The sequence below is a fragment of the Porites lutea genome, chromosome 5 (genome assembly GCF_958299795.1).
Source record: "Porites lutea chromosome 5, jaPorLute2.1, whole genome shotgun sequence".
Taxonomy (NCBI): domain Eukaryota; kingdom Metazoa; phylum Cnidaria; class Anthozoa; order Scleractinia; family Poritidae; genus Porites; species Porites lutea.
In genome coordinates, this window is record NC_133205.1 from 16838487 (window position 1) to 16851210 (window position 12724).

Genomic DNA, 12724 nt, shown 5'->3' on the forward strand with positions numbered 1-12724 from the left:
GACCAATGGCGCCCTGTTGCATACGCCTCACGAGCTATGAGCCCCACAGAACAGCGTTATGCGCAGATAGAAAAAGAAGCTTTGGGCATAACTTGGGCAAGTGAACGCTTTGCAGACTACCTGATTGGACTCAAATTCCACATCGAAACAGACCACAAGCCCTTAGTGTCATTGCTCGGTTCCAAGAGTCTTGAGGATCTCCCCGCCAGAATACAGCGATTCAGAATGCGAATGATGCGCTTCACGTACACAATCAGCCATGTACCTGGTAAAGACCTCTGCACTGCAGACGCTCTGTCACGAGCCCCCATTATTAGACCATTGAACCAAGAAGAAGAAAAGTTGACTGATGATGTCAAAGCCTATCTTGACTCAGTTATAAAGCACTTACCTGCTACTGAAGATCGACTTGAGGAGCTGAGGTCCCAGCAACAGCAAGATGAAGTTACTAAGCAACTCATCACCTATTGTTCTGATGGCTGGCCAGAGAAATCCCATCTTCCTACTCCACTTAAAGCCTACTGGCAAGAGAGAGGTGACCTGACAGTGCAGCAAGGCTTATTAATGAAAGGCAACCGACTGGTGATTCCTGTGTCTATGCGACTTGATGTCCTAGACAAGTTACATGAGGGCCATCAAGGCATTACTAAATGCAGAGAGAGAGCCAAAACATCAGTTTGGTGGCCAGGCCTGAGCAAACAACTCGAGGAACTGGTGAACAACTGTTCCACGTGCATCAAAGAGCGTGTAAACAGACCCGAGCCAGTGATCCCATCGGAACTACCCGATCGCCCTTGGCAGAAACTTGCCGCAGACTTATTTGAACTGAAAGGTCAGACCTTTCTGCTTGTTGTTGATTACTTCTCGCGTTATGTTGAAGTTGCTAAGCTAACCCGTACAACTTCACCGGATATGGTGGTACATCTGAAATCTATGTTCGCAAGACATGGTATACCGGACCAACTTGTGTCAGATAACGGCCCGCAGTTTTCGTCAAACGCATTCGCCCAGTTCGCAGAAGAGTATGCATTTACCCACATTACGACCAGCCCAAGGTATCCACAAGCGAATGGCGAAGTGGAACGCGCAGTTCAAACAGTGAAACACCTGCTTAAGAAAGCTCAAGATCCTTACAGTGCTCTCTTGGCATACCGCGGCACACCCCTTGAGAGTGGACTCTGCCCAGCAGAATTGTTAATGGAAAGAAAAATCCGTACTCAAGTCCCTACTGTTCCAGCGCAGCTAATCCCCAGTTGGCATTACTTGGAGCAGTTCCGAGAAAAAGATGCTTCCCTCAAAGCTAGACAAAAGAAGAATTTTGACAAGCGCCACGTTGCAAAGAACCTCTCAGACCTCTCCCCTGGAGAACGTGTTTGGTTACCGGACCGGAGGGTCGAAGGGACAGTTTTGGACAAAGTTGGCACCCCACGGTCTTACGCAGTAGAGACCCCAAATGGAGAGCTGAGGAGAAATAGACGCCACCTGAACCTCCTACCAGACCCACCTGAAGCAGGAAACCAGAGAGACAGTGCAGTTCCTGATCAAGCCTTGCCCAGTGTTAAGATCAACAGTCCTATCCAGACCTCGACATCTACTACTCCTAGGAGGACCACGCGAAGTGGTCGCCAGATAAGACCTCCAGAACGTTTTAAAGATTAGAGACTCTGAACTTTACTTTGTTTGATTATAAGAAAAGTTTGTTTCCGACTTAGAGGGGAGATGTGATGTAATCGCTTTAGATGTCCCATTAGTCTTAGCGGGCGGGCTGTTTTACCATGTGCTCCTTGTACTTGTACTAGCTCGATTAAAGCTGTTGTGTTATAGCCTGTTTCGCCTCTCAATAACATTACACATTTGAGTTGCCTGATGTACTTTCAGACCTAAAAGGAGGGATTTTTGCGAAAGGGTTACTACAACTTCTGGAAGAACAAAGACCTACACCATACACAACTGGTGGATTTTTCCAGAAAGGGACCGTGAATATTGGCAGGACAGTCGAACCTCCCGTAAGTGACCACCCAGAATGCAAAGATTGTGTGGTCGCTTAATTTTAGGAGGTGGTCGTTTACAAGAATCGAACCACAGGGGGTCTCTTCTGAGAAGAGGTCAACGCCAGCCACATCTACTTTGTGGAAGATAATTTATTGCATGCAATGTCTTAGCTACGATATGTGCTGTCACTAAAGTTCTTCGTATATTCTAAGTAACATAGTGCATACCTAGCGAAAATAGAGATCAGAGAATGCCCCAAGTGGTCGCTTACAAGAGGTTAAAAACTATGGAAAATCATTAACCGTCAGGTCCAAAACATGGTCGCAGTCGCTGACAGGAGGTGGTTGTTTACTAGAGGCTCTAACTGTAAGGCTTTGACTAGGAAAATTTTGGATTGGTGGTCTCTTATGGAAGGTGGTCGCTTACGAGAGGTGGTCTAAATACCAAATACCAAAAAGTTAGAAAAACAAGATACTAAATATCCATATTGCAGCAATAAAATACCGTATTCCTGAATAATATATAGATTTAGCTAGGGCTAAAAGCGAGGCTCCCATTAATAAATTTATAATTTAAATCAAACAATAAACTTGTATTCCACAATTCAGTTAACTTTAGAGCACATTTATGTGACTTTTGATGGGAAGGCTAAGTAATTTTAGAGAAAAATAATTTGCAAACAGCCCAAGAGTGAACCAAATCTTGTCGAGTTGATAGCCTCATATGTACACCCCAAAACTGGTAATCATCTTCGATCATATTTAAGAGCCATAATAGCTCTTGATCACCGTAGATTAGTTAGGCCTAAAAAAAAAAATCAGGCCGAATTTCTTGCGTTCGACAAGTTTACTTTAAAAAATTTGGCAACAAATCTGGGTGCGTGTAACCCAACCTTTTATGCCATTTATTCATCACATCTGAGGTGAAACAGTACTATGAGGCACTGTTTTTATCATACAGACCTTGGACAGACAGCAGTATTTCACAATTTTGCAATACAAATTGCACTCATTCAATATAAAGGACGATGGAAGTACGCGTGGGCTTTTAGCTAAACCGTTGAGAAAATTTCCAAAATCACCTAAACGGCCATCCGGTTGTGACTTTTGTAGTGCAAGCTGTGGCGAGAGTTTGAATGAACATTAACAGAGTTACGGTCCAACATAATAAAGAATTTAATATGTTTATTTTTTATTTTAAAATGGTTTAACGCGCGGCATTTTGAGTACTACTGCAAGCGATGTTCACTGAACCACTGAAAACAATCGGCACAAGAGAGACTACTAACAAGCAATAAAAGAAATATAATTCGGTGAAAAATATACAGAGACAACAAGAGGCCATTTTACAGTTATGTATGGAACCGAGGCTGGACTTGACCTTGTTTTGAGACAAACCTTCCTGCTTTATCATGTAAATCAAGTTATTCTTATGCTAACCAGTATTTTTCACTTACAATTTCCATAACAAAGCAAAGGAGGTTTGTATCAAAACAAGGTCACCGTGAGCCTCACATTCACTCGAAGGCTAGGGTGCTTAGTCCACAACTGAAAAATGGTCTATTTTCATTCAGGAAGACAAGTATTAAATTGTCTCTAAAAATCCTGAGTCTTCCAAGCTTAAAGCTTAAGTTCATGTTTTGAAACCAGTTTAAACCGCTTCCCGGTGTTTGCTTTTTGCAAAGACGAACTCGAGATAAGAAAATCGCTCAAAGCTTTCTTTTTCAGCCAGAATTATAACTAAATATTCTTTGGAACGTTTTCTTTCTATCTGCGATGAGAAATTGTCTAAAGGCTAAAGTTCTGTAAGCTTATATCAAACCTGGTACTCGGTCAGATCATTGTCTCAAATCTTAGAAACGTGCATAAACTAAATAAACGCATAAACTACGTTCAACTTCATTAAATTAGATACAAAAAACAAACATCTAATACAATAATTACTCTGGCTTACCATTCGAGATGCAGCTCCTGAAAGGTGTCAAGTAAGGCCAGTATCGTTTCAGACTTTGAAACCCTCTTACGCATCAAGCAAGGTGTAAACGAAAATAATGCCATCCGAAATCGGATTTCCGACCTTGACAAGCGACGTATTTCCCAACCAAAAACCCAATAAACAAACTAGCCATGAATAACAGAAGACTCCTGATAGCAGCTGAATTTCATTTTGTACATCCAGTGGAAAAAGACAGTTAAAAACATCACAAGTTAACAAAAAACTCTGTCAGCCTCAGCTGTCAAAGTAAACAAGATTCAAGATGCTGCATAAATTTTCCGCATGAACTCACCTGTCAAATTTTGACCAATTAGAGCATAAAAATTGAACGTAGAACGTGACCAACGCTTGACTAGGGTGAGAAAAGTCAAAAGCAACTGTCTTCCCTGCCGGTAACAGCTGGCTGAATTTTCGCGTTCGAGGTCAGTTTGTAATCAAAATTTTAATTGTACGGTACATAAACACAACATATTTCATATGAATTTAAAAAAAAAAAACTTGAGCCTGCGATCACTTCAAAAAATACTTGACTTCCATGGGTCGACACCTAAACCCGTGATACGGTCAAGTGATATTAGTCAGCGGGTACCCTGTTTTGACAGCTGTCAATTGATCAAAATATTGATGTCCAATGTGTGTGCATTATCAGTTTTCCTATGCTCCCAAACTAGCTAGAAAGTATGAAATGGACATTGTACTAGTAAAACAACTAACTGGTCAGCGGACAGCTCCTGTTTTGACAGCTGTCAATTGACCATATTGTGAATTTCCTTATAAAAGATGTGGACCTGCCAAGACACGCCTGAGACACCCCTCCCTTCCTTTTGATAGCCTCCCCTACCCCACCCGTACAATCTGTAGACGCGTACGCTCGGTCAATCACGTGACAACCAAACGAAAAGAGGTTGACCGTGTTCCATGAGTATAGGGCTCTCTCCCAGGCGCGCTTCGCGCGCGGGAGCCCCGCTAAAAAAGATCCCGCCGGGTACCCGGGCCTGAAAGATGCCTGGGAAGCGGATATTTTAATAACGTGCGGGACCGGGATTTTGCTATTTTTATTGGGTTGGGATGCGGGAATCGTAAGGGAAAAGTAGCGGGAAACGGGAATGTTTTATTTAAAATTAACCAACGCTGACTGAAAAAATGAATCTTTTGTGTAGACCGATTTTGTGGTAGCCAAGTAAATGAAGCCCATCAAATTTTTCCATTATCACCTTTGCGTTTTTTCGTATTGTTCGTTTTTTCGGGAAAGAAGGCGCGCGCGAACCTTCAAAGGAAAAGTCTGGAGTGAGGTCGAAAAACGAAGAGTTTGACAATGGAGAGACGCGAAAAATATGCGGTTTTATACAGTCGTCGCGCGGAAGTCAGTCTTCCCCGAGAGGAAAAAAGGACTGTTTTGCAGACTTCTGCTTCTGCCACGTGCGCCTGTTGTTGCGTGGATTTAGGAATGGAAGAAAATAAGGAGATTTTAAACAGGAATGAGCACAAGTAGCGTTGCAAAAGAGGAAGAAATCCAGGACCAAGTCCAGAAAGATTGAAAAGCAAACTTCCGTATGGGTAGGGGGTGGGGGTCTTGTCCGCATTTGGTTGTGCTATTCGATTCCATGGCAGGTTCATGTTTCCATAAAAGAGAGAACATTTTCTCAGTCTATGCAACCAGTGCGTTCATTCCTATACATTTTCTGTGACCCGCAGTCAGCGTAGAAAATTGGCTTTATCGCCTAATGGAATCCAGCAGTGAAGCAATCGAAACATCCACCTAGCCAACTCAACTGGCAGGACTCAGATCGAAGTAAACCTTCTATTTTGTACTGATGCACCGACAAAAAAAGGCAAAACAATCGATCCTCTTTTTTTCATCAATTCTCTCGTAGCCAAAAGAGGGCTGGTGCGGCATAATTTAAGTAAAGCATAGCTGGGCCATATGTAAAAGAAAATTGATACATAAGGTGCAAATTACAAGGATCTTTCCTTCTGGTGTCCTGCTCAAGTTTGTATTGCTTTCCTGAAATTCCACACGCATTTTACGTTAACAAAAAGTCAAGTTGGGAACATTTTAGGCTCAAAGCATGAAAGTAGAATCAGTGTCGGTTTAAAATTGGCCACAAACGTGAGACGTTTTAATTTATAAAAGGAGTGTATTCACAATTATAATGATGATCATTGATGGTGATAATGATAAATAGAGACTATTAATTCAGTCTTTAAGGATACATATGTACATCTGTTATAAAATATTTCCTGTATCAAAGGCGTAATGCGAAAGGAGAAAGCCATTAGGAGAAGATGGCCGATACCCAAACCCCACCCTCCCCCACCCCTCCCTAATATCATTTCTAAGTGATCGGCATCGGTACTTAAACAAGGTGTATCATGGGCAATGTGAAAGTGGTGTAATATATGATTCCTTTTGTCTGGATATCTAAGCTTTGCTACATTGCCATTGTTCTTTATAATGTTCCTTCATACGTTCTGGTCGAGTTATTGCGCTACCTTTAGCTTTAATACAGGTATTTTTGTGTTTCGTGTCAATGAAAACCAGCTGCATTTATAACACCTTTAACCTTCAGTTCTAGTATACTGTGAACAAGGCGTTTCACTTAATCCTCTGAATTAACAGCAAGTATTAGTCCAGTTACCTGCCATTCTTCGATTTCTGTTTATTCAAAAGTTCTGTCCTCTTTTCCTTCGCAATATTTAAATTACCATTCGCCATTACCGTTGGTGCGACTTTAGTCGAATGGTAAACACTAGTTGTATTGTATATTCTCTTCTCTTCTTTCCACATTGAAGTGTCGTACTTCCTTCCTTGCCTTGCCACGAGAATGCATTCTATTAATTCATCGTTAAACTTAAACGGAACCTTATGAACAAAAAGTTTGTCTTTCTTTTTTTCTCCCAGTGCCCAGCGTAAATCTTGGAAGGTAATCCAACATAGCTGTCGCACCCATTTCCCACGACAGATGCCACGGGTTTCCTTACCAATCCAATACAAGGCCCGTGGTATCCAAGTTGGTTGATTTCCGTTGATTCCGCCTGGAACTCCTGGATGTCTTTGTAAAGATGAATATATCGTTTCATCTGGTATTTGAGAATCTTTTAAGAATTCATAGAAGTCTTTTCCTATTTGACTATAAAGAACAAACTCGACGAATTCTCTTATAGCAATAATATGTGTTGATCCTTTATAGATTGAAATATTGTGTGGTGGCGGCCCTTTTTGTTTTTTTGTATTGTACATCCGGCGTTTCTTTAATATGAAAACAAATTTATTTCGGTATAATTGACTTTTGGGCATTGGAAAACTTTCTATGTTGTTAGTATTGTTAAGAGCTTGTAATGCTTTTACAACCTGCTTGTTATCATAAAGTGGAAAATCCTGTCCAACTAAACTAATGTAATATTTCCACTTAACTTGTGATTTCAAAAGCTCTTCCATGCAACTGAATTGAGCTTGAACTACAGTAATATGTCCCCAGAGGACGTCAACACTGTTTGCTGCGATAAAAACGTTTGGAAGGCAGCGTATAATGGCCTGTATCGCTTTACGGAAGACCTCTGGGGATTTCTTGTCGATGTGGATGCAGTAGACATTGTTTGGCATGTAAATAGCTCGTAGAATTCGGTCGAGCAGACGCGAACCTTTATAAACAGTGAGACTAAAAGCGATCGGAAGCTGCTTTTCTTCTTTTGACACAGGGGGATGAACAAAACGAGTTTGTAAAACACTCGCGCAATCTTGATCAGGCCTGTAGATACTCAGAATGTCTGAGTCATTCGATGAGATTTGAGTCTTTTTGATTTTTTGCTCTCCAGATATAAGCCTCTTGCATCTTTTCCACTTGGATTCCTAAAAGAAAAATGGTCGCCGCTAAGGTTACTGGATTAAAATGTTAACCCGTGGCATCTTAGTCATCTTACATAATCTTACCAATACAATAGTATAAACGCTTTAGGCTCTTTTTAACCGCTCTGTTTTTCTTTTTGAAAAGGCTTAGAATCAAGAAATACGGATGTTACGATCGGTTTTGGCCGCAGGAAAATTGGAGCGAGAGACATCCTCCCCGCTCTATACTCGCCCCATTTTTCGCGTGGTCTTTGACTCTCGACCGTTTCTCGTTCTTTGCTCCGAAACTGCAAGGAAACGCTTGCCACACAGAATACGGAAAAAATGAACCTGTAACTGCGCTATGCCGGTCTAATCACGTGTCTTAAGAAGCCCCGGCCCTGTAAAATGCCTCACAGAATCCCAGGGAAAACTATACTGGAATATATAGACTTACTTGTGTATTGAAATCTTAAGCAGCGTTGAAAGGGGAAACAAAATCCTTTAACTTGTATATAGCAGCATTCTACCTAACGAGTTGAAAAGCCACGTTCAAACTTCTCTTGTTACAAGTTTTGTGAATACGGGAGTCACATAATACACGTGATAAGTCACTTGCAGCAAAGCAAGTTTGTCTTGGGCCAGTAAAACGCGTAACATTTTGTTGCAAAAAGTAGTAAGAACTCTCTCCTTTCCGCACCAACTTTTCGCAAACTGCATCAACCTGATTTGGTTCAAGACAGTTTGATTTGTGGTTGGTAAAACGCGCAACATGGCTATTTAACTGGTTTTGAGGCAAGGTTGCAAAACAAGCTGCACGTTTTTGTTGCCCGTTTTACCATAGTTTAAGGCTAAGCAAATCAGATAGGCATTAGCGACAAACCCTTAAGACGATGAATACTATCATTTTCACTCTTTACCTTTTCCTTCGGAGAATAATACCAATGAAGAATCTGATAAAAAAAAGAAGAAAAAGCATAATATTATATTTCATATACATAATATATAAATAATAGAACTGTGTTGGTCTCTCTCGGCGATTTAATCGCACATCGCACTCCTTTTGCCTTTCCTCACTATTTTCCAAGCCCGGATTTTTCTTAAAATAACTATTTTTTGAAAGTTATTGTTTTTGGGGTAATTCAAACACAAGAAACTTTAAGATTTTTACTGGAGCAACTCTATTGCTCATGACTGTAAGGTGGTTTGCCTTTCACTAAGACAAACTCTAGGTATGTGTGGGATTCCCTTACCTTCCCTTCGGTGCCCCTTCCCCTACCCTGACAAACTGTACGGACGGACGTACGGGCGTCTGCTGACGCCATAAGCAAATTTTCTCGCATGGGTTATACCCACAATAAATGATCAGTTCACTCACAACATTAACAAGTGCGAACCGTTTCTATGCGAATGGATGGAAAATGATCTTTTTTCTGGGTTTGTTTGTTTTTTTTCCAAACGAAATAGCCCATGATAATCCAGACTTTTATCTGGCCTTGGATTGTAGTAAAGGTACCCACCCTAAATGTCGGGTAGAGCGGTGCGTGCTGTTGAGTGACCCTATCGTCGATTCTCGCTTTCATATAGAGTGTTTTCACATGACGTCACGGCGGCCACATTGAAGTCCCAAAACAATGAAACGGCGGCCATGTTGGTATCCCAAACTAATCCTTTGGGAGTTGAACTCTTTTCTTATGCAAACCCTTTCTCTTGTTCCAATAAATTTGCATAGATGCTGGCCACGTGAATGGAAACACTCTATAAAATATGCTTGCAAAAATTGTGAAGGTTTCGCAGTTTGGTCTGGCATAGTGTGCCGTTATTCGCTAACTAAAGTACGATAAAGCTTAACGGATTGTTATAAAATAGAATAGTTTCTCAAATCCCTAGTTCTCGAAGAATACCATGGTTAAGATACAGAATAGTTACGGGATTATGATCTGAGATAGAGAAGAGGACAATTTTAGGCTTCGCTTCTTTCTAAACTGCGGAGAAATAGGTAAAAGGCGTAAACTCGAGATTGGCAGTATCAAAAATAATTGGTTAACCAGTTGCCTTTGTGTACCATCAACCGCTGATAATTAACGTATTGCGTCGACAGTTTGTAACCATTGTTAGTAAAGTTCGTGGAGAGAAAAATAGAGATCTCAGCTAAGAAATTAACTGACAAAACGCAAAACGTTTTAATTTGTTAACTGAAAGAACACATCACTGCGCGCGATACAAAAACTTCTACTAAAAAATGTTGCGTTTTGATCGTGATATATTTTTATGGACTGCCAACACTCTCTTATTTTTCTTTTGAGTCCAGATATTTATAGAAAATTTTCAAGTCTAAATTTCTTTGGAACATTCGTCCCGCTAAACATATGACAGGCTCATATGTGACGTCATTAGCCAATTCGGGAAATGAAAATCGAAATTTTATGCGTGTTTACCCTTTTGTTAGGGCCGCCATTGTTTGTTGCATCTAACTGCAACGCATCTTATTGCCATGTATACTTTTAACAGCTGTTTCAGTTTGTTAAGTAGCATAAATATTACAAAAACTCCACTCTCGTGTACCTGTATATCAAGTTACGTGTTCCTTGATTTACGTCATAGTTCCTTAAACTACGTCACAGCTCCTTTGTTTCCCGAGAGGTTTTGATGGAGTGCCCAAATGGTATGAACGTTTCAAAAAAATCACGTTTTGTTCAAATCGCAAAATTTTTTCGCAGAAATTTTCGTAGTAATGTGTACTTAATAGGTTATGGGCACTTAAAAACAATGCGTGCAGTAAAGTTCAAGGAGAAATCTAATCGGAGTTACCTTTGGTTTTTCCGTGAATGGACCACTAGGCCTTGCTTCATTAAATTTTGGTTTTTTGTTGCTTTTCATCCTTTCATTGTTACTTGTTTTTTGTTTGTTGCGTTCTTGCATTTCCTTTGGCGTAGGTGTCTTAGGGATATCCTTTTTATTTGTTTCCTGCCGTTTTGAAGCGTTAGATGCCTCTGCAGTTCCTATAACTTTAAGCCTTGGTGTACCGTGGACATTTTCGACCTTATCCTTTGAAGTATCAGTCCGATTACTCGACACTTTCGATTTTTGTTTAGTCGGAAGGCCTATCTCCTTTTCCTTCGCAGTATGCGGACGACCATTTTCCTTTACCGTTGGTGCAACAGTAGTCAAAATGCTAGTCGTTTTAGATATTCCCTTATCTTCTTTCCACGCTGAAGTAGCGTATTTCCTTCCTTGCCTTGCCACAAGAATGCATTCTATTAATTCCTCGCCGAAGTTAAATGGAATCTTATGAACAAAGAGTTTGTCTTTCTTATCTTCTCCAAGAGCCCAGCGTAAATCTTGGAGGGAAATCCAACATAGCTGTCGCACCCATTTCCCACGACAAATGCCACTGGTTTCCTTACTAATCCAATGCAAGGCCCGTGGTATCCATGTTGGTTGATTTCCGTTGATTCCACCTGGAACTTCCGGATGTCTTTGTAAAGATGAATATATCGTTTCATCCGGGACTTTAGTATCTTTTAAGAATTCATAGAAGACTTTTCCTATTTGGCTATGAAGAACAAACTCGACGAATTCTCTTATAGCAATGATATGAGTGGATCCTTTGTAGATTAAAATGTTATGTGGGGGCAGCACTTTTGGCATTTTTGTTTTATAAACCTCACGGTCTTTCAGTATGTGAACAAATGTTGTTCGATCCAAATTATTTTTAGGGACGGGAGAACTTTGTATGCTGTTGGTGTTGTTAAGGCCTTGTAATGCTTGAACAATCTGCTTGTTATCATAAAGAGGAAAATCCTGTCCCACTAAACTTATGTAATATTTCCATTTAACTGATGGTGATTTTAGCAGCTCTTCCATGCAACTGAATTGAGCTTGAACTACAGAAATATGTCCCCAGGTGACGTCAACACTGTTTGCTGCGATAAAAACGTTTGGAAGGCAGCGTATAATGGCCTCTATTGCTTTACGAAAAACTGCTGAAGATTTTTTGTCGACATGAATGCAGTAGACATTGTTTGGCATGTAAATAGCTCGTAGAATACGATCAAACAGACGTGCACCTCTGTGAATAGTGAATCCAAATGCGATTGGTAACTGCTTTTCCTCTCTAGAAACTGGAGGATGAAGAAAGCGAGTCCTTAAAACATGCGTGCAATCTTCATCAGGATGATACTTGTCAAGAATATCTGTGTCATTCGACAAGGTTCCAGTCTTTTTCAGCATTTCTTCTCCAGATATAAGCCTCTTGCACCTTTCCCACTTGAACTCCTGCAATGAGTATTGCCACAAGTTACACATATAATGAACCTAGAATATGACCCCCTTCCAGCACACGTTTGAGCAGGTTCCAAATCGGGGAATCCATAAACATTTTTTTTCCCGACACTCATTCGACAAGGTTCGTTTCCACTTCGATTCCCACTTTGAGTATTGCCTCAAAGTACTCATATGAACTTGGCTGTGCCTTGCCAGAAAATCCCTAGTTTTAACTAGATCGTACGCGACTTCAGAGTAAGCGGAATCAGAACTCTCTAGTTGAGCAGCCCTCCGTGCTTCTGATTACGACTCCCACTCCGATGCTGTCGCTATTGAAAAGATGTCTTCAAAAACAATTCTCTAGCTACAGTCCTTTAAATAGAGCATCATGAGTATTTTGGAGTTTGATTGCAATCTGCAATGCCTTTCTGGGTGGTGTAACCTGAGTATTAGGCCTAAGGGAGAAAGAGATATCTCTCTTCCCTCTTTCCCCAGTTAAGTTTAACTTGCTGTTTGAACTTGCAGAGATCGAAGAAAGTGCTGACTGAGGGGGCATTTAGCATAATATATAAGGCACAGTGCTAAATAAGGAAATACCACGTGGGGTAAACTGCAGTAATCTGCAGGCTCAAAGGTTAATGCTTG

General features: G+C 40.8%; 2 protein-coding genes across 2 annotated transcripts; one reads left to right on the top strand and one right to left on the bottom strand.

Moving 5' to 3' along the window:
• The first annotated feature begins 912 nt into the window (after window positions 1-912).
• On the top strand, window positions 913-1659 carry LOC140937990 (uncharacterized). Its single transcript, XM_073387543.1, has one exon. The coding sequence runs from the start codon at window positions 913-915 to the stop codon at window positions 1657-1659; it is 747 nt and encodes a 248-aa protein (XP_073243644.1).
• Window positions 1660-6499: 4840 nt separating this feature from the next.
• LOC140937228 (beta-1,3-galactosyl-O-glycosyl-glycoprotein beta-1,6-N-acetylglucosaminyltransferase 3-like) lies at window positions 6500-8771 on the bottom strand. The gene is made up of 2 exons (XM_073386770.1): window positions 8734-8771; window positions 6500-7837 (listed from the first exon to the last, which is right to left on the bottom strand). The coding sequence occupies exon 2, from the start codon at window positions 7589-7591 to the stop codon at window positions 6623-6625; it is 969 nt and encodes a 322-aa protein (XP_073242871.1). The 5' UTR covers window positions 7592-7837; window positions 8734-8771; the 3' UTR covers window positions 6500-6622.
• Between the last annotated feature and the right edge of the window lie 3953 nt (window positions 8772-12724).

Excerpts from the sequence above, each read along its gene's own strand:
- LOC140937990 (XM_073387543.1), top strand. The coding sequence starts at position 913 with ATGGTGGTACATCTGAAATCTATGTTCGCAAGACATGGTATACCGGAC.
- LOC140937228 (XM_073386770.1), bottom strand. The coding sequence starts at position 7,591 with ATGCCAAACAATGTCTACTGCATCCACATCGACAAGAAATCCCCAGAG.